The sequence below is a fragment of the Labrus mixtus genome, chromosome 4, assembly GCF_963584025.1.
Source record: "Labrus mixtus chromosome 4, fLabMix1.1, whole genome shotgun sequence".
Lineage (NCBI taxonomy): Eukaryota > Metazoa > Chordata > Actinopteri > Labriformes > Labridae > Labrus > Labrus mixtus.
The window spans coordinates 13,254,773-13,277,433 of record NC_083615.1 but is presented as its reverse complement, the minus strand read 5'-3'; the positions used below and the strand labels follow the sequence as shown (position 1 = coordinate 13,277,433).

The window sequence follows — 22,661 nt, the reverse complement described above, 5'->3', positions numbered from 1 at the left end:
GCTCCAGCAACACTTGTAGCATGAAGAGCAACTTTATTAACAAATTAGACCGACGCGTTACGGTTTGTGGCTTGTGGCCCTGATGAGCCACAAGCCAAAACGTTGGGTCTAATTTGTTAATAAAGTGGATCGTCGTACAACAAGTGTTGCTGGACTATTCCTCTTTATGGCCATTGTCCATGTTTGTGGTTTGAGAAAGAACTGTTAAAAGTTTGACCAAAGGGTATACCAACTATTTAATCAGCATTAAACTAAGATCTAAAAGATACGCTCAGGGTAGGCAATGATAACTATTTTCTTTCCCTTACATAATCACTCAGATAAAATATAATAGTTATGTACACGACTCCCCCTTTGAGGCCCAAAAAATCTCAAAAATAGACACCCGTGATGATTTGTTAATGGTGCATGAAGCTCCACTTGCATGTTTGTGCTTCAGGATGAGTGTTGCGCCGTCATTTACTCAAAGTTTAAACCATACCTTTTTTTGTCAGCAGTACAAAACCAATACTTATCTAAATATGTAAACATGATAAAATAACACAAATGACCTGAACTATTTTTTTCCCTATGTATTCTGCTATGCTTAAAAAAGGGAACAATCTTGGCAAAAATTAACATTTATGAAAGGCTTTCTTGACATTTATAGATTTTCAAAATCAAGATATTAACAAACTAAAGCTCTAAAAATAGTCTCTCCAAAAGAATCCATTTAGTTTCTTTGATCCCTAGAGAAAACAGACATGTCAGTCTTGCTTTACTGTATTAATGGGACAGAGCTTTCAGGGGGAGGGACCTCCTATGACTCCCATTTAAGACAGTAGCTATAAAGGAGCCCGAGACAAGATTGCAGCCGGCACACTGAGACACACAGCCGCAGCAAGAGTGTGTGAGAAGAAAAATAAACGGTATAAAGACAACCTGAGAATCAGTTGGGTGTAACAGGGTGAACAAGAGGCTGAGAGAGGAGCACAGGGAAGGAAGAGGAGGGTGCGAAAGAGTCAGAGAGAGACACAGGGAAGAGGACAGAGAGAGAGAGGCATCACAGTGTGGAACAGGTTCTTCTTTCTGCAGCCCTCACTCAGCCTCTGCAGACATGCCTAACTTTGCCGGCACCTGGAAGATGAAGAAGAGTGAGAATTTTGATGAACTTCTCAAAGCCTTGGGTAAGCCCTCTCCTGCCTCTTTTCTCTCTCCCTCTCCTCTCTCCTCTACATCTCTCCCTGCGTGAGGTTGACTATCCATCATGTCCATATAGAAAAAGGCTTTTCTTGTTCTTTGAGACTGGCATCCCCGACTTCCAACAACATGGTTTTGTTTTTCGATGAAGCTCTCTGTGAAAAGAAAGCAGAGATCCACAGTGAGATGCCGCCGAAGGGAAATCCCTCGGCTTTACAGGAGATATGAAACACTGGATGCTGAATTCCTGCCTAAACAGACGTGGTATTGTTGCATGAATAGAGGAGGGGGGCACAACATTATTCATGTTAAGCATTTAAGTAGGGCATGCATTAGCAATGCCAGGGGAGGTCTCTGGAGCCCGGTGCTATTCTCTTGTGTCCTATCTTTTTCATTCTTTCTCGCCCTTTTTAGTCTTAACTGATGATTGTGATGGTTTAGATTTGGACCAGTTTAACTGGGTCATTCAATTGTGTTACAGCGTTTGGTCACGCCGGCACTTCTGACACACAGAGGGCACAGCCAAAGGCTGGCTGTCTTTAGAATAATGTAGAAATCTTTAGGGAGACTGTGAGTGCAGAGAGCTGCTTCAAACACTTCGGAACTGCTGACATAAAACTGGATAACAATTATAACTTTTTACACACAAATTCTCCCTGTTTATGTACAATATTAGTGTTGAAAGAGAAAGTATTGTTCTTGAAAAGCTTAAACAATTAATAGATTAGTTGTGCTTCACTGCAGTGCGTAGGCTTTTGCACATGAAAGATTTCTTAGTGCAGGTTTGCACTCCCCATTTGTGGTTAAAAACTCAATTTTTTACATCTATAATTCTCTCTAATATTTCATTCTCTTCATATAAGGCTGGTCATTGTCTTCATTTTAAGAAAAACAACTAAAAATCAACTCTTCCTGCTTATTAGTATTTCCCTAAACCAAAGTCTAGTCTAATGCAGGTGACATTATTTATCTTTGCCCTAACTCTTACTGTATGTAAATAAATAAAAAACACATGAGTCATGTGTTGCATGAGTATACATGTTTTGTCTTAATGTTATACCTGGACACTGTCATTTTGAATATATGCCAAATACATTTTTTGCAGCCATAGATACCAGTTGTGTGTTAATCTACGGGTGAATATAGTCCCCAAACTGCACTATGTACTGCTGTGTGGTTAACCAACAAAACAGTGCTCTGCTGTTTTAGGACACCTAAAGATTTACTTGTCACCACAATTAAAATTTTTCTACCTGTGGTAAAAAAAAATTGTCTTCAGTCTGAATAATTTTGCTTTGAAATGAATTGGTCATTTTTGGCTTTGCATAATTTTTGCCCTAATCTTATAGTTTACAGTTAATTTACATTAACAAATCAACGAAGAAGCCGTCACAGTCCATCCTCAAAAACATTTACTCTTTTTTAGGTGTTTTTTTTTAAGATTTATTTTTGGGCGAGATAGGACAGTGGATAGAGTTGTAAATTCAGGGAGAGAGAGAGAGAGTAGAGAACGACATGCAGGAGAAGAGCCACAGGTCAGATTCAAGCCTGGGCCACCTGCTTATAGGACTACAGCCTCCATACATGGGGTGCACGTACTAACCACTGTGCCACCAGCACCCCTACATTTACTGTTTAAGTCATTTAAAATTACTCAAATGAAGACTCACTTCTGTTCCAGTGTCAAAAGATATTTTTAATAAAAGGATGCTTTGGATAAAAATTAAACACTCTCCTTTCTAATATTTGCTTGGGTGCAAGGTCTCCAAGTCCAAGACGAGATCAGTTCAGAACCTCAACCGTTTCTGAGCACATTAGGTATGCCCTATAGATAATCACTTATTCAACCTTACATAAGGTTTCAGTCATATTATTGGACAGCTGCAATGTGCAACTGCTGTGAATTCTGGTTCTGCAGGGCCGCCACTTTCCATCAACATCTGAATAACGATCGTAGGTTTCCCTTCAGTCGGAGGGGACTGTTATAATCAGGCTACAAATAACAGAGCAACATGCTGAGTGAACTCAGTTGTACAAATTGATCAGGATCAGAGTTTGCTAATTGAGGTCAAAGAATGTAAAAGCCCTGCGCTGTTCGAGAACTGCATTGATAGTCAAGTTTAGAAATGGAAAAATTAACTGCGCAAATCTGAATTGGAGGAATAGAATCAGTAGAATGCCCAGTCTTTTAATTAGCTGTGTTTGGGGAAATAATTTTTACTGCTCAATGACAGTTCAGCCAGGACATCTGGCTACATTGTCCTTGGTCAAAAAGGTCCAGAAACGTGGGCTTAGTGTCCTTTTTCCATTGCTTTGGATGTGCAAGTCGTACAAACAATGTCTGACAATTAAAATGCAAAATAATAAAAAATTGAAAACATGTCAAATATCCAGAAATTAGTACAGACAGTTGGCTCACCGATGCTCATACATATTTAATGCTATAAAAACACATGGCGTGATCCCTCAGATCAAGGGTGGGGTCGGGTGTGAGCTGTCATATCGATGTTTTTCTGCATGGGTGTTGACCAAACAACTCTCTGGTGGTTTTAGATGAGGGGGAAGTCTCAAAACCAATTGCAGACAGAGGAAAATCTATCAAAAATAAATACTTAATCTTGTTATAAGATAAAGTATTTCTCAAATAATTCCAGTGGTGGAAGAAACTAAGATACAAATCCAGAACTCTGGCATGACGTGAAACCAGATGTCCTCTAGGAGTCAAATTGGGTGTGCCAAAGTGTTGACTCACACTTGGGAAGTGCCACTTGCAGAATCACCTCTCATACAACCAACAGACAAAAGACAAGCCAGCGCTGACCAACCTTAAGGGTTTGTTTTATTCCTCTGGACATTGCAAAATGATCCCTCATACAGCGTTTAGTGCCAAAATTCCACAGATTTCTCTCAATGTTGACAAATAGCTGAGGCTTCTGTCAGAGCCACAAAGGATTTATTATGAGGGGTTTTTTTCTCTAAAAAAAAGAAAAACATTTCTGTCATTCTTTGTTAAAATGTAAGCTTGGGAGATGTTCTGGTTTGCCCATTTACAAAGAAATACAAGGAGACATGCAGCCAGCAGGAGCCCCCGTATTTAAGGTCCAGAGTCTGATAGAGTCTGGCATGAGGGCCTGGAGAGGTCTAAATCTGGGTGGGGTCTGGGGGTAAGGCAGAATAAAAGAGACAAAGGAACGTACTGGAAGATGTTTCAGTGCAAAATTTTGCACCAACAGAGCAAAAAAGTCCATATGTAATCAATTGATAAGATATGAATTTTTTTCTTTTTATATTAATCATACATGTACAATTTTTTTTTTAAACAAAAACAAAAGAACTGCATTTCCACATATACAGTAAAGCATTTTTCCCCCTACAATTTTCCTTAACGTCTTGGCTGTCCATGAAATAGAACTGCTGATAAACAATTAGTCCTCCAAGTGTGTGGCCTGAGTTTGAATCCGACCTGTAGCTCCTTATCCTTCTGTGATTCCCCACTGTCTTTCTCTACCCAATTTCCAACTCTATCCACTGTCCTATCTATAAAATATAGCCATAAAAAGCCCCAAAATAAACCTTTAAAAACACATCATAACAGAAATCGAAGAGAATAAGTATTGGCTCATTTCAACTACAGACTACGTTTAAAAGAAATGGACAAAATGCCACAAAAGCCAACATATTGTACTAGTATCAAGAACAATGATCAGTGACCCTCAACTTTCATGAAGAATATTTTTTAGTAAGTTTGTATAATGGGGTGATTAATAATCCTAGTAACTACAAATGAAATGTCCAAATGAATCTCGCTCCCTCTTGTTTGTCCGGGTTATACCTGGTTAGGAGTGAACACCATGCTGAGGAAGGTGGCTGTAGCAGCAGCCTCCAACCCCCACGTGGAGATCCGTCAGGATGGGGAGAAGTTCTACATCAAAACATCCACCACTGTTCGCACCACCGAAATCAACTTCCACATCGGTGAAGAGTTTGATGAGGAGACAGTGGATGGACGAAAGTGCAAGGTAGAACTGCAAAATAATTACTTACTCCATCTTTAGTTACTACAAGTTGTTGCTTTTTACCAATGTATCAAACAGACTTAATTGCAGTTGTTGTGCAGATCTAGAACGATAACATGCACAAAAAGAGATTTGACATGCATCTGCAGGGTCAAGCCAGAATCAAACCAGAGACATTGTGTTTAAACAGAAATATTCTTAACCAACAGGGAACCAGGATGTATGAAAAATTGCAACTTTGAATTACAATTTTTTATATACAGTATTTGGCAAAACCATTTTTCTAACTCCAATTGGTTGACGTCATATTTATACAGTTTTTATAATGTACTTATAAATATATAATTGTGGGGACTCATCTCTCAAGGTCACATTGTGGGGCCCCCATATAAAGTTCCCAAAAGGTTTTCACATCGAATTACAGGTTAAGGCTCAAAATATATCAAGGCAATGTTTAGATAAAGTTGAGTTTATGTGCTCAAGACTTCATGATTATAATCAGAGCAAGTCTCCATGGAATGAATGTATTCAATGCATTGTCCTCCTAATGTACCAAAAACAAAACAGAGTGTTTGGGGTTTATCCTTCTAACCACATTGTTGGGATATAACTCTGAGAAAATGTTTTAAAATATTTTCTGGATAAAGAAATAAATGGCGCCAGATTGGACTCATGTTACACAGTCAATCAGCCTGGAATCGCCCCCATGTGTAGTTCATAGTCCCTGTAAGACACATAAACAAACCTGGGTGTAAAGATTTAGATCTGACAAGTCAATGATTTGATGTAGTTTAGTTCAAGTGTAAAAGTTGGGATGTTGTTGTTATGGAAAAGTTAAGGTACATCTCCATGGAATACAGGTTTTATACAGGTTTTGTAGATATCATGACTTATCAAGTGACATAAACAATCTTATGTGAATGCTGACAAAAGGTGGGTTTGGATCACAAATAAATTGTAGCTATGCTTTTGTATCAATAAGGGGGGAACTGTAATCCTTACATCTACAGATGTAAATTACAACAAATAGCCGTAAAATTTCACATTTTAAGAGCCTAATCCCTGTTTTCACATGTTAGTATTCCAGGTCCACAAAAGCTATCTGTATGCCATAGTTGCTGAGGGTTGAATGAAAAATGTATAACTCCTTGCAGTTTCATCCATTTGTATTATCCTCACGTCTGTGCAGTTGGCTTAAGGACAGCTTGAGTTTCTCTTTGAACCTCGTCAGTCCCTGAAGGGGATTTCTCACATATACACTGTCAGAGCTACTTCACAGGTTTGGTAAGAAAGCAGAGCCGTGTATGCTTCTTTATCAGAACTTCAAGGTTCTTCTTAAAGGTAATAATCTTGAAGATTTTATTTTAAATGAATATCAGTTATCTCTTTTGCAAAAAAAGGAACTTAATAATAAGTGAATACTAATACTACTAAATACTAAATAAGTGAATATTATCGCCACCTTAACGCGGTGGAGGAGTTTGCGTGTCCCAGTGAACCCGGGAGCTGTGTTGTCGGGGGCACTAGCCCCTGGTAGGGTCTCCCAAGGCAAAGTGGTCCCAGGGGAGGGGCCAGACTAAGAGTGGTTCAACAAATACCCCTATGAGTCGGCATACATTGAAGCAAGCCACCTCGCCCGGAAGAGGGAAACCGGGGCACCCCCCTGGAGCCAGACCCAGGGGGGGAGCTCAAAGGCGAGCATCTGGTGGCCGGGCTTTCCTCCATGGTGCCTGGTCGGGCTCAGCCCGAAACAACCACATGGAGCCGCCGCCCTGTAGGTCCACCACCCGCAGGGAGAGGCATGGGGGAAGGGTGCATGCAGAGCCGGGTGGCAGGCGTAGGCGGAGGCCTGGGCATTCTGATTCCCGGCAGTGCAGACTGGCTCTAGGGATGTGGAACGTCACCTCTCTGGCAGGGAAGAAGCTGGTGCGGGAGGTGGAGTGCTACCAGCTAGACATAATTGGGCTCGCCTCTACGCACAGTGTCGGTTCTGGAACCAAACTCCTGGAGAGGGGCTGGACTCTCTCTTTTTCTGGAGTTGCCCAGGGTGAGAGGCGCCTGGTGAGTGTGGGGATACTCACAAGCCCCCGGCTTGCAGCAGCTCAGAGTACACGGCCTTCTTGGAGTCTCTGGGTGGGGTCCTGGAAGGGGTTCCGCCTGGGGACTCTGTAGTTCTACTGGGGGACTTAAACGCTCACGTGGGCGATGATGGGGACACCTGGAGGGGAGTGATTGGGAGCAACGGCCTGCCTGATCTGAACCGTCGTGGTGTTTTGTTGTTGGACTTCTGTGCTAGTCATGGATTGGCCATAACAAACACCATGTTCAAGCATAGGGATGTTCATAAGTGTACCTGGTACCAGAGCACCCTAGGCCAAAGATCGATGATCAACTTTGTAGTTGTTTCGTCAGATCTGCGGCTGTATGTTTTGGACACTCGGGTAAAGAGAGGAGCAGAGCTGTCAACTGATCACCACCTGGTGGTGAGTTGGATCAGATGGCAGGGAAGGCTGCTGGACAGACCTGGCAAACCCAAACGTATAGTGCAAGTGAACTGGGAACGTCTGGCAGAGGGCCCTGTCCGTGGGGTCTTCAACTCCCACCTCCGGAAGAACTTCTCCCTCATCCCGGGGGAGGTTGGGGACATGGAGTCCGAGTGGTCCATGTTCAAAGCCTCCATTGTAGAAGCTGCGGCTAGGAGTTGCGGCCAGAAGACCGTCGGTGCCTGTCGTGGCGGCAACCTTAGAACCCGCTGGTGGACACCAATGGTGAAGGAAGCCATCAGGCTGAAAAAAGAGGCCTTTCGGGCTTGGTTAACCCAGGGGTCTCTGGAAGCAGCTGACAGGTATTGGGTGGCTCACAGGGCTGTGGCTTCAGTGGTTGCAAAACCCGTGTGTAGGAGGAGTTTGGGGAGGCTTTGGAGAAGGACTTTCGGTTGACCTCAAGGATGTTCTGGCAAACCGCCAGGGTGGATGAGATTCGCCCCGAAATGCTAAAAGCTCTGGACATTGTTGGGCTGTTTTGGCTGACACGCCTTTTCAATGTCGCATGGAAATCTGGGACAGTGCCTGTGGAGTGGCAGACCGGTGTGGTGGTTCCCATTTTCAAAAAGGGGGACCGGAGGGTGTGCTCCAATTATCGGGGTATCCCACTTCTCAGCCTTCCGGGGAAAGCTTGTTTCCAGTTTGGGGACCTCAGAATCTCGTCTCTGCTTTTTGCAGATGATGTGGTTTTGTTGGCTTCCTCAAGCTGGGACCTCCAGCAGGCATTGGGGCGGTTTGCAGCCGAGTGCGAAGCGGCTGGGATGAGGGTTAGCACCACCAAGTCCAAGGCCATGGTTCTCTGCCGGAAAAAGGTGGATTGCTCTCTCCGGGTGGGGAGTGAGTCCTTGCCCCAAGTGGAGGAGTTCAAGTATCCCGGGGTCTTGTTCACGAGTGAGGGTAGGATGCAGCGTGAGATTGACAGACGGATTGGCTGGAAAACGTTGCTGGGGAGAGGGAAGTCTGGGTTGACTTACTGCGCCAGCTACCACCGCGACCCGACCTCGGATAAGCGGAGGAAAATGGATGGATTGATGGATAATGATAGTGCTTGTGTGTGTCAATGGCGACATTACTGGGAAAAACCACAGACTGTGCACAGTTAAAGGCAGTAAAGGTTGGTAACTTTCTCCAGATACACTTTTTAAGATTTGGGTTGAAATTGTCTTTAGGTCCTGACAGAAATTAATAACATGTGCTCTGAAAAAGGAACGAAGAAAATTCATCATCTGTAGCAGTTGTAAGCATGTTAAAACTTTAACCAATGTCTGCCACAAGGTAGCTACTTTCAAATCAAGCTAGTTTTCGAAAATTACCAACCCTGCCTTTAATGACACATTTTCTATTACCCAACAGTGGATGGTCCACTAAAATTCATAAACACAGCTAAAACAAAGATACCCACATACACCCAATGTTTAGTACTGTCTATGTTTCTGCAGTTTCAAAGGTGGGTCTAGAATTACTGCTGACTGTCACAGGCGGAGCCAAAGAGAGCGAGACAGACATCAACATATTGGCTGCTTTAAATCCTCTAAAATAATTAAAACAATTTTGATAAATCCCTTGTGGCACTGTCAGACATCAATCAGGTAAAGAGCAAACCACAAACGTTACATAAAGAGTAGGCTAGCTTTGAGAACAGGGATGCAAGTGTTGAAGCTCTGAAATAAAAGTGCTCTGCTACATGTAATAAGAGTGAACAGGTCTCTCAAACACATCTGATATTACCTCCACACTGAAACAGTTATGTCATCTGTGTAATGAACATAAGGGTAGAACAGATTGACGGGATAAGGCGGCTGATTGTTGAGGCTAACAACATATGACTATCATATTTCATCTGTATGTTGGGCTTAGTATAACGAACAGTAAATTAAAACATTGCTTGTAAGTGTCTTTGTGGACATGTAGTCATGACTCGATACAATGAGACAAAGCTATTTAAATTAAATGCTTTATTTCCCTTTAAGACTCTCAGTGCGTAGCTTTAGCATCAGGTGCTATATGGTGTTAGCATCTTGTTTATTTGAATAATTCATCAACCAAATTATTGCACCTTCACACAATTTAATTTTAAAACAAGATGTCCTGGCACAAACATGCTGCTACTGAGTCTTTTTAGGTTAACACAAATTATGCCTTAATGATGCAGAAGTGGACATCAATTTACCGCCCTCTGCTTGGCAACCAGAGCCTCAGCTGGAGAGAAAACATGTTTTGTTTCGAGATTAGCGGACAGATTTGGTAAACAACACGATCATATTATCAACTGTTTTCCACTCCACATAAATTGACTATAACGAAACATACTTTGGCTTCAAAACTGCTCAAGGAAGCACTGCAATTTGCATAAACAGGAAGTGTTTTTTTTGTGATCTAGACTTCATCAAATGTATTATTACATTAAAAGTTATCAGAAAACTTTAACAAACATGCTAAAATGGTTTCAAGATGTTTTTATTGGATTATTCTGAATTTTTAAAGAATTAATCTCAAACAAAATCTTTCAAAAAATCTTTTGCAAGTGAGAAAATTCTGAATGACTTTTCCTGCAAAAGCTTTTGAAATCCCAGTTTAGGGAAAGTAAAGTATTTGAGGAGGCTGTGAGAAGAACTGGATTTAATAGCTTTAAATAAGGAGACTTCTGTGTAAAGTTAAAAATAATAATACACATGTGCCATTTCAGTCTCTGTGGAGTGTAGGAGAAGGACAGAAGTGAATTAATGCCAGTGTCTCATATTAAAATGCCACCTATACCATCCATAGACTGAAACTCTTCATATGCAACAGGCTGCAGTGACTGTAGCAGTGGAGCACAAGAGAGTAGCACATCAGACAAAGTATGCAGAGTAATTGACAGACAAAACAATTCTTGTCTTGGAGTTCATGACAAATTTCCCTGAGGTGAATTGTATCATATCCCTTCTTTTCCTGAGGGAAAAAAAAAAGTTTTGAGGGTGATCTTTGTGAAAATCCCCTTTTCAGTAGAAATGTGTTAAATTGTATTTTTCTTTGGAAGTTATAAATCAACTGAGGAAGAATAATGTGAAAAGCATGTGTATATTAACATTCTTCAAAAGAAATTGCTGTGAAAGGGAAATTCGACATTCCCCCAAACTCCTTTGGCATGAGATATCTGTGATATTCATGCTTGTGGCGAAGAAGTACTGCACATGTAAAAGGAAAAATGTGTATCTGCCTGAGTGCATTGAGCAAGGGATAGTCAAATGCCAGAAATCTTGAGATATATATTTTCTAGCAACAGCAATGCCCTTCAATTACAACAAGATTTAAATTTGTTACATGAACTGTCCTTCTAAATATTCACAATATATGAATGAATAAACCTTTATATTCATGGTATCAACAAAATGTTGCAGTCAGGGTGAGCAGACTTGACCTATTTCAGACTCCAGGAGACCGTGTTTCTCCTTCTGTCTGTGGCCTGGGGCATGCTGGGTACTGGGCAGGGCTAGACGGCTCTCAGTATGACTTCTGGCCTCATGAAGTCTCTGTGCCATGAGGCCAACAAGTCGAGATGTCAGCAGACATTTTACCACATCCACATATCAGGGCTTGAGCATATGCTGCGAGAGCAATTCAGGGTTTTAGCTTTATATTAAATTGACTATAATTCTGTTCCTTAAAATTAAGAAACTTTTGGGAGTGAGCTTTATTCACCACACTGTTCATCTGACAACCTCGTTCTAAATCTCAGAAAGAGAACTGATGACATACAAGACTAACAGAAGAAGAAAAAAAACAGTGCCAGTCATTCTGACTGTATTCAATCGATGATTTATCAAGAAGAAATGAGGGAGGCGGCTCTCAGGAACAAGAACATGATGCTTTTGTGTTGCAATCATACGCAAGAGTGAAGCTCGACCTGCAGGAGGCAGCGCCCACTGACACTGGAACATGTGCAGGAGGGTTGAAGGGGGGCAGTAAGGGGTGTGTGGTGGGGTGTTGGCTGATTCTCAGGTGGTGGTTGGCAGGATGAGTCCTATGTTGGTTTTGGCTGAGGCCGCCTGGTTAAAGGGATTACATGCTGATCTTTGCCTGGCGTGGAGCAGAGGTCTGATTAACATCGCTGCAAGGTTAAAAAGCTCCAGTTAATCTGAGTGAGTGCAGTTGGATCAGACGGTCTCACTTCCAGGAGGAGATTGTGATAAGGCACTTTCTGTGGATCTCAGAGCCAAAGAAGTAACAGACACCAGACAGGGTGTAGCGCAGAGCTGAAATCATACTAAGGCAGAGTTTAAGCTGTGCAGAAGGATGAAGGTATTACAATGAAAAAGCTCAAAGAGAAACATGAGCACAGAAGGTTTTTTTTTTTGCCTTCTTAAGATTGACTTTTACTGAATGAAAAGTTGTTTTTTTTTAGAAGTGAGAGAGAACCTGTGCTACAGCAATATATTCATCTGAACACATACGCTTCTTTTCCCATTAACAACAAAGTCACTTCAGGGCAAAAACTCAGACAAATGAAACCTTTGAACACAGCTGAGTGCCAAAGAAACAAAACTTTATTATCAGTCACTTCCATGGGGCTTCATGAAGAGGCAAATAGAGCAGAGATGTCTGTCTGACTGCCTTAACAGTGAAAATATATGGCTTAGAAAAATGAAAAGAAAATGTTGCTTTTCAATAAAAAGCAAATTGTGGCTGTGGCTCAGTTGGTAGAGTCGGTCGTGCAGCAACATGTCCGACGTGTCCTTGGGTCAAACACCCAACCCTGAATTGCTCCCACTGCTTCATCAGCAGCATATGCATATGTATGAATAGTTACTTCTGATGGTCACTTAACATAGCAACCTCTGCCATCAGTGTGTGAATGGGTGCACAAGCTCAAGTCCATTTATCATTTACCATGAATAAAGACTTTCATTTACAGAGTTTCAAAAAGAAAAAGTCAACATGTACCCCCGAATAAAGGACTACACACCCCTGACAGGTGATCCTATAATATAATGATGAAGTCATTTTTTTATCTATGGTGGTCAGCATGCTTGCACAGGCTCTGGGGGAAAAGGCTAAAAGTGTGAATGTATGCCTGGAAACGACGGAGCCCTGTGTGTGTGGTTGGCACTGAGTGTGATTTTTTTTGTTTGTTTGTGTTTGACAGTGTGACTTTAGCATGGAGGAGCAGGAACAGGCCTGAGGCAAATGACGGGCAAATTAAATAATCTGTTGAAAGAGAAGTGAAGGGGAAGACAGATTATTCTTGACTGACTCTACAACGTTGTGATTTAAACAGAGGGCAAAGATATTGGGGTTCTGGTTGGCAGCTCCTTTTTGTAAAATCTGTCTCAACACTCTTGTTGCCGAATTATCTCCTGTCATTTTGTCTGTGACTTTATGTTGACTTGTAATTACCCCTCATGGTTAGAGGCTGTGGGCTTAGCAACTGTGTGAATGTGATTTTTGATTGCTCCATATAAAATGATTTCAGATTAACTATTAGTTCTGGATACAAAATAACCACTCAACATTGCTGCAGACTTGCCCCAGCTGGTCATACAATTCATATGCAAGTTCACGAGCTCTGAGAGTTATGCATTTAATAAGGATAAATTCTGATATGAAGGTGAAAATGATCATGAGTGTTGGACTGTTGCTTCATCTGTCATTCTTCGTCATGCGTCATGTCTGAGAACCCCCTGGCCTTCCTCTGTGAGGTGGCATGTGTGAGCAAGCAAGTCAGGAAGATTTCCAGGGTAGTCGGTCTAAAAATGCTTGAGACCTTTTCAGGACTGCGTATGTGAAAACGGTTTAGTGACTTTAAAAGCTCAACTTTGATAGCTTGATAGATCCACCAATAATGCCCAATAATATTTTTTGTTTGAGAAATGTTAAAGAGTACATATTTGAATAATTGACATGCCCAATAAGCTTCTTCCATCCTATCATTTAGAAAAATATTGAGTTGTTATGTGGAGTTTTCCGCAGTGATTTTTTGCTGTTGCTGTCAGCTGTAAGCAGTTATTGAGGAAATTGCAGCTGAGGGCAGTTTTCCATTTCTTCTCTGTTCGGATGGGATCTTTGTCCCGAAATATGAGTTGATTTGATAGAAGAGAAATTGTGTCTCACATTGGTTGCCCTGAGGTTAGAGCCAAAGCTATTGAGTTCTGGAAAATGTATGAGCAAACACTGACGTGGGCGGTTTGATGTGATCAAATTGTGGGAACAGATGAGTCTAACTTTAAACCTAGCAGGATATTAGATGTTGTTCTACTTTTCCACATACTGTTCATGTCTGATTAAACTTTAAACTCTTTAATAGACAGAACCAAAGCCAAAGGCAGCACAAGTACAAACTAAAAGTTGGGTGTCTTGGTCTAACTGTTTGTGTGCACAAGCCCTTGGGTGTTATTTGGAAGAGAAAGAAAATGTGTGAGTAGTCCGTGACTTAATGTGCAGCAGACAAAATGAGAGAAAATCCATCCAAATTAGAGGCTGAGACTGATGCTAACATTAAAATGGGGCCGTAGCTAATCGCCTCTCTGGGTTCTAGCTTTATTTTAAAAAATCAGAGGGAAAGCTGTGGAAGGCTCTGCTGTTGTTCAGCTTGGCAGAGTCTGTGAATGGCAGCCTGCGGGGATGGCTTTCTTTACCTTTGATATGGTGATTAACACTTACGTCGGTGTCACTGAGGCTGCTGCTCAGTCCAACACTGCACAGTGCTGCCTCATAGAGTACGCCTACAAAATTGGAAAACTGTTTAACAAATTGTCTATGAGCAACACTACAAACAGGCATAAAAAAAAAGCTTGAAACAATTATTACAGTCCGCCCAGATATTAATTTTGTTGGATGTTTTGCTTGAATTGGATGAAACAAAAGCACCTCTGATAAGTTCCAGGCTTTGGAGCGGGATCACTAGCTTAATGTGTGATATTGAAATGCAAAATGCAGCTGGATATATTGACAAGGGAAAACAAATTTCAGCAGGATGGGAAGAGTTAATCAAAGTCAGATAGCAATGAGAAGCCACTTCAGAGTTAGTGTGAAGAGTAAGTTTATGTTCAGATTAAAGACTGAGAAAACTAAAAAAGCCAGTAAAGTCCTTGTAGTCCGCCCGTGACCTGGGGGAATAAGCATATTCACATGTTTTTGGATTTTAGCTGAGGAGGATGTTAAAACTCATATCTTTTGTTAATTATAAAGCTAAAGCCAGGGGTGTTAGCTTAGATAAGGATTTAGATTAAACTTTAAAAAAAAGGGGGGAACTGCAAGGTGTTGGGACATTGTTGAACAAAGTGATACATTTTCTTCCGCTTCAGTTTTTTAGCGGAAGAAAGGAGGTATAACGTCTCAAACAGTCAGATTTGTACGGGTTGGTTGGCAGATTTTCGATTGCTTTTGGAAGGTGCCAGGTTGGTTTTCCCACCTTTTTCTGATCATATGCTAAGCTAACAAACCTTTTTGACTGTAGGCTACTTTCATATTTAACACAGACATTTTTTAAATTAATCTTGACTAAAAATAAGATTTGTTTGTGGAATTTGTTTTTCCCCCTAAAATGTCTTAATACTAAGTTGAAGCTGGGTTAGCCTAGCCTAGCATAAACATAGAGTAGTAGCTGTGCAAGCATAAGAACGTCTTCCTACGAGTGCTGCTAAAGATAAGTTCATTTGTCTCAAGATATTTTTTGGTTTTGAAAAGATTCAAGAAAGTTGAAAAAAAAAACCAGTGCAGTCAGCTTTAGTGAAACTTACTAATCTATTTATACTAAGCATCGGCCTGGTTAGCCTAGCTTAGCATAAATATTGAAAATTTAATACCTAAAAAAACAGCAGTTAAAAAGTCTGCCAACCAAAAATGATGACGATCAACTGATTTATTTAAAGACTTTGAATTCTCCTGTTACTTAGGATTATACAAGACAGTCTCCTGGCTTCAGCCTCCTAACTTTAAATAAATACAGTAAATATAAAAAAAGAGTTGTATCTTAGCTTCAACTTGAACCCTCAGTAAGAAAGTTCATTTCCCAAAATGTCAAGCTGTTCCTCTAACCCTGCGGATTTGTGATAATAGACAGTAATGAAATATGAGTTCACTTAATGGACCCTTACCTATCCTGAAAAAAGATAAATACTCTCCATTAACACAAATTAGCGCTACAGGGTCAACTTGGACCTGGTCTTATGAGGTCTGAGCTCTCAAAGAGGTAATTTGAGTCAATGGCTTCAAGAGAAATGAGTCCTGAAGTCAGAGTCTGACTAATCCTATTGAAGTCATTTGAAATATTATTAAAGTGAATTAGCAGAGTTGGGGACCCTGACTGACCTAATTGCTAAGAGGATTTTACCCCCCCCCCCCCTCTAAAGAGTCAGGTCTGATTTATAATATCATGTTGCTTTGTTCCTAGAAGTCTTGCCATTTATTAATAACCATGTCATGAAATCATGAAACATCGTAAAAAATCTGACTCTGAAAAAGCCTTCAATCGTCAGAAAGGATTTTCAGACAGATTTGAGATTCTGGCTGAGACACTTTTACACATTCAGTGGCAAGAAGAGAGGCAAGGACCGCCATGATGTTGGTCAATAAAGTCTGCACATGGGCATTGTTAGAACATGAAATGACGTCCAAAAGGGCGCTACCATGAAACTTGAGGCACACTTCATGCTATCTACTCTGTAGTAGTAAAACATCTGGAAATTGGTCTTCAAATATGAAGTGTTTCAAAAGACATTTGGACATTGGAACCACATTTTAGCACAATGCTGAAATACCAATGCTAATCGACACAGTGAATGTGTTAGCATATAATTTGTTATTGAGACATTTACAATAGCAGTTTTTTGCAGAAATGATCAATTATTTCACGATTATGTCCACCTGAGAAATCTCATTCACACTCTTTTATCTCTGTTTTGGGTCTCCACCAACTTCTTAGAGAAATATTTATCAAGTTTAGTATTAACAAAGACAGAGGGAGAGGACCCCAAACCAGACTTTAGGGTCATTTAAAGAGTAAATGACCAACAGAAAAGCCAACTGTTCACAGTACAAGGAATTCAATATCCAAAGGAAAAATGAAGAAGTCATGGAAACAGTTGAAAACAGGTACGCAAACACACAGGGACAAAACCTGTCGCTGTTTCAACTGCTACTTTCTTGTTCTCATCTGCTATTTCAGGTGATTTATTCTCTATAGGTTTTTTGTATCATTCAATACTTTATCATTATAAACATGTTGATAATAGACGTTTTAAATTGATGCATCCCATTGTGTGTTGGTACATTGAAACATCACTTTTTGGAGAGATTAAAGGTGCTGTTTCTGGCCACAACCACCGCATCAATCAGTGACGCCATTATGAAGTAATCCTTTAAAGCTACGTCATACTAATGTGTTTTACCATCAGTCTGACCTTTAGTCTTTGCTGTCTCTCTGTCTGCAGAGTCTTGCCACCTGGGAGACGGAGAACAAGATGTACTGCAAGCAGACTTTGGTGGACGGCGATGGCCCCAAAACCTTCTGGACCCGAGAGCTGAACGGCGATGAGCTCACACTGGTGAGGGCAAAGCGATGATTCATCATCTTACTGAAAGCTTCTTAATAGATTACTGCTCAGAAAAGAGTGTCTGAAGAAGAAAGACAAAAGCTCGGAAGTTCAGTAGATTAATGAACTCTCGCTTGAGGCTTGGCTCGCCAGAAAGAAGGCAGAGAAATACTTTCTAAGATCTGATTCTAAGTACACAGAGAGAGAGAGAAGATGTGATGGAGATCTAATCTGTATGATTTGTCTGTTACATGGCTTGTTTCTCATGGGGGCTGGGGATGCATTAAGAAGGGATTTCAAACATCTCAGTTTGAGAAATGGTTAATTAAACGAGGCAGGGTCTGTATGAAGTCGCCCTGGAGATTCATCCGTTAAGGAAATAAGGGAGGCCATTTCCCAAGGAGCCCAGCTTTCATCCACCCCGCAGAGAGATGTGAAAGGAGAACAAGAGGAGCTGCTACGCTAACATCGCAGTAATACCCTCTGTATTTAGCCAGATTAATATGGGCAGAAGTCAATGGGTCTAAAGCCCCTCGAACGATGTGCAGGGGAGCCATCCAAGACCCATGGACCGGGCGAAGATTTCTCAGGGACTCAACAGCTTTCCTCTCCCATCGTTCTTCGCTCCCACGCTCTGCTTTGTTGTTCCGAAAGCGCTTACAAGATGAATGTCCAAAAGGCAAAAGCTTGAAACAACAATATGGAAGGTTTAGATGCTGCAAAAAAAAGTATTCACAGGATGTTTTCATAGCTTTATATCACCTCCCAGAAGCAAATACTGGGGAAAAGAGCAGCTTTAATCAAACTTTCAATGCTTACATGACTCTCCATTGTTCAGAAGGCAGAAAGATCCTCTGCTCTTTGGGTGATAAAAGCAGAATGTGTTAAACCGCCTGCCCCTCCTGTGACACTATGGCCCTGCAGCCCTGGAGGAGCTGAAGCATTCATGTACTGATGGGGATTGATCTGGCCGAGCTGTGACTGCAGCTCTGAGTCTCTGCTCCTCTCACCTCAGTCCTCCCTGCTGTCACGCCATCAAACTAAAGAAAGAAAAGATTCACTGTGCAGTAGAGTCCCAATTTGGACTTTTTTTCTTCTTATAAGTATCAGCACAATCCTCTATTATAGTTTAGGATTAATGGATAGGGAAAGGGTGTCAAATTGGTTCTTGCAGCATTCAGCTTGTATTTGTTTCCATGACAACACTTGTCATCATTCACCTGAGACATCTGCCCTAGTTTTGCAGCCACAGCACCTTGAGACCATTGGTCTAAACAAGGACAATGCAAAACAACCATGGACAAAAAGTGATACGCCCCCATTAAATATATATATGTTGCCTGAAAAACATTTGAATTACATTTTGATTGGTTATATACATACAGACATACACAGAGTATCAAGGTCGCAGGTAAAGATGATAGAGTTTGATGGTGATATAGTCAAATTTACACACTTGAGTTTGTGCTGTTGTACTTAATATCAGCCCTCGACTGGGATTACGCTAAAATTCAGTGCAACAGCACTCCCTCCTTTGTGACATTTCTTAATTGACTTAGTTGAAGTCCCAATGAATTTGCAGCTTGCTGTGATTGCTCTCTCAAATTTTAAAACTGACATGTTGAACAGAAACTGTACATAAACACACATGGGTTTATAACATATTTTACTCTTCCAGACATTCAAACTTGTCAACCAAATTTACTGACATAATTTGGAAAAGACATCAGCACAGTGTCACAGCATTGGTAGAATTATTCTGCTCATGAGTGCTCAGGCCTTTTTGTAAACAAAACTTAAAGGAAAGCAAATATCTTTCCAAAGTGTTCAACATGTGATAACTGTTTCATTAAAATCCTGGAAGAGTTATAGCTTCTCTAGAAAAGATAAATTTGAGTCATCTTTGTTCCCAGATGACCTCGTTCTTTTGGATTAAAAAAAAATTGGAAAAACAAAACACTGTGACTGAATATAATCACATCTGTTTTCAAACAAACGGACTGACACAGCGAGACAGTCCAACAATTGCAGGGCTTCAACTTGAGATGGAGGACTAGCGCTCATAACGCAGTGGTCTGATTGGCTGTGGCAGTTCACACTGTAAGTGGGGCACATTTCCATACGATTTGCATGATCCGTTTAATTGGTTTAGTCTGAAAACACATTAGGGGCAGAGTCATGTGGATTTTCCTCACCAAGATCAAGCCTAATATAAAATCAAGGAATGAAGGCACATCAGAAGATTGGACTTGATTACTGAAAGCTCAGGCATACAAGAGACGAATAAATCAGTTCTGAAGGAGTTTCTTTTGGTTTCATCATCAACCGTTTGCAGTATGACCTAAATCAATGTGGACATAAACTTGACTGAAAGTTTGAGACACATACATCATTGTTCAATAAGATTTCTTTGACATTTTGGAATTAAGTTTAAGCCTATCAGTTTCACTCAACTCAAACTGCATACAATATGTTACTGCTCTAAAACCCAGCAAGCTTTTAACAAGTTGTGCGTAATCCAAATGCTAAATTATGATTTATGAGCAGGGACTTAGATGGTCCCTGAATTTACTCTGCATGTCGCTGTTGGTGCCATAAAATAACAGAGTAATTACTTTAAATGAAAATCACAGAAAGAGAGCCTGTCTTACCTGCTCACACCTGATGGATGTCAGAATGAGGTGGACGTGGTTGTCGGAAAGTTGGATCAGTTGAATAATTGTTGAATCAAGCCACCTGAGATTTCCGATGTGGTGAAGGTATCGGGGAGGGGTTTCAGACGCAGTATTCAGAAGTTCAAAATAAAATGAACCATCCGGCTATGTCACATGTTCATTTTTTGGTTTTGTTCACACAGTGCCAGAAATGTGTTGGTAGTTTTGAATGTTGTTGCTGCCTCTGGTGACACGTTAAAACAAAATCCAGAGTGTCCAGTTTAAGTGACAGTTGCTTAAACTTATAGGCTAAGGCTCAGTCCCATTTCTAATCTTTACCCCTTCCCCTCTTTTATCAAGTGCCCCTTTGTCCCTCGGAACAGACATACAAGGGGTAGTAGTGAAATCTCCTCCAATGAAATGGGACGACCCTTCAAGACCCTGAAACGTCATGAGTTTGACAAGTGTTGAAGTATAGGCTTCGAGTTTCTGTCACAGCTTTAAAATGCTGTGCCAGCGAAACATTTCATTGCTAGCTGAATGTAAAAGCTAACCAATATCAGGTGTCTAATGCGGAGTTATGTTTTTGTTCCCTGCAGACTTTCGGGGCAGATGACGTAGTTTGCACACGGATTTACTTCCGAGAATGAAGCTCTGTGACCTCCGTCAGGACGAGGCAGGAACCCGATTGGACCACAACCTCTCTAAAACCCAATAGCACTCTGCCATGCTAACACGCTTACACATTTAGCAAATTCTTCAGTGTTATCACTCAAACTGCATAGTTCCCACAAACAGTAGCAATGTCTCTGTAATCTGGTCATTTGTAGTGAGTATTGCTTCAGCAGTAGCTGGATATGTCTGTGTTCATATCTGCAACCCTTGTGTCAGATGTTTACGTAGGATTCTGTCGTTAGTTGCATCAATTACGACTCCATGTTCAGTAACAGGAAACAATAAAAAATGGAACAAACAGTATCAGAGCCTCTTTGTGTTCATTTACATTTCTATTAATGTAACCTTGCAGAAATTATTGTAAACTAGGTATGTCTATTCTTGTCAATTGTTAATTCTTTAGCCAACACACACACATAATTAACACATTCCTTTTACATTTTGTCTCATGGCAGGAGTGGGAGACTGAGCTGGTTATAAAAGAAGTACGTTCTCAAAAAAACAGGACATTACTTTTCTCAGTCTCATTGTTACCTGAGGATGCATTTTATAACAAGTTACGGTCTAAATCCCTAGTTCAAAGTCTTCAATACAGAATAAGGGCCTGTGTCCATTTACAGTTTATTTTGTGAGCAGCTAGCTCCTAAGACATCAATTTCAGAGTGATCTCACTGGCGCTTACTGTTGCTAGGTTACGAAGGTTGGCTCTTAGCACTTCATCTTCCCTGGGTAGTGACCGTTAAGTATTTTTGAAATTGTACCTTATGCTTAATATTTGCTTTTATTCTGAAAAAGAAATTGTCATTCTATCGTTAAAAAAAATTGCATTGTCCGAAATGCAAACCTCAAGGTATCAAAACAGTAAGTGTTATGATTACAACCTTGCGCCACAGCACCCCAAGTGGTCAAAAGGTCCACTACGCATCTTTAAAAAAGAAAAAGGTGTTGGTTTTCACGTTTCATTCTTACAATGGGTAACAAAAGCTGACAAATCATTGTCACTCCAGATCACTGCAATAGCTGTTCTTAGATTTTGGGTGACATTGTTTTCCAAAGAGAAAGTTTTAGGGTTGTCTTAGAAATTATTTTCTGTTTTTCTGCCTTGAACAGACAACTAGTGTTGACAACAGCTTCTGATGGTCTCAGAATGATGTCTTGAACACCCTTGACTGCCTGTTAAAGAGAGCCTTAGGTTGCAAACCTCACATCCAATCAGCCTCCCTGCTCCTGGCTGCCATTCGTCACTGGCTCTGTTTCTTCCCAGACACTCCCAGGAGACGAGTCTTTGTGTCTGATGCAGTTCCGAGGCAACAAGATTAAAGACAGAGTGGGGCTGTGAGATAAGACCAGACAGACTGGAGCAAATACAGTCAAAAGCTTCCAAGCCGGGCCCCGTCACTCCAGCGTGACTAATGCCACAGTTTCACATTTCTATGGGTCGTCTATTATTAACAACCCATTGAGAAGACAGACGACTTTTAGTCTTTTCAATGGTTTTTTTTTAAATTCAGAAGGGTACGTGGGGACATTTTTTGCTTGATGTATTTTTGAATTCAAGTAGGCCTACATAGAAATCCAGAAAAGGTGTCCTCGCCTGACTCTCAATCTTCTCAATGGGTTTTTTAATTCAGAAGGGCACCTGGGGACATTCATTTTTTTTATGTATTTTGGAATTCAAGTACATAGTAATCTGGAGAAGGTGTCCTTGCCTGACTTGCCCTCAGGTCCCATCATGTAGAGGCTACATTATTGGAATAAACTGACACAGTAATGTTGTGGTTACTTCATCTACCTGACCTATTTTGCCACACTTGCTTTTCCAAATCGATTGTCTTGTCTGGTTACCAATGAAGTGGTCTGATTGACAAGAAAACTTTAAAGACAAAGTCCATTGAAAAGGGAGCCAGATAAGAATTACTAGAGACAGATATTTTGAGGAAACTATTGAAACATTTATGATTGAATTGAATCAGCTGGTTCAGGAGTACTTCATTTGACCATGGTAGACAAGTGAGGGATCCTGCATTGTTTTGGTTTTACCTGATCATGAAAGGTGGGCATTGGATTCCGCACATGATACTC

At 40.9% G+C, this 22,661-nt stretch overlaps 1 protein-coding gene across 1 annotated transcript; it reads left to right on the top strand.

The window, feature by feature from the left end:
- The first annotated feature begins 838 nt into the window (after nt 1-838).
- On the top strand, nt 839-20,879 carry crabp1a (cellular retinoic acid binding protein 1a). Its single transcript, XM_061035926.1, has 4 exons — nt 839-1,166; nt 5,020-5,198; nt 17,149-17,262; nt 20,504-20,879. Exons 1-4 carry the CDS (start codon nt 1,097-1,099, stop codon nt 20,552-20,554), a joined length of 414 nt encoding a protein of 137 aa, XP_060891909.1. The 5' UTR covers nt 839-1,096; the 3' UTR covers nt 20,555-20,879.
- The last annotated feature ends 1,782 nt before the right edge of the window (nt 20,880-22,661 follow it).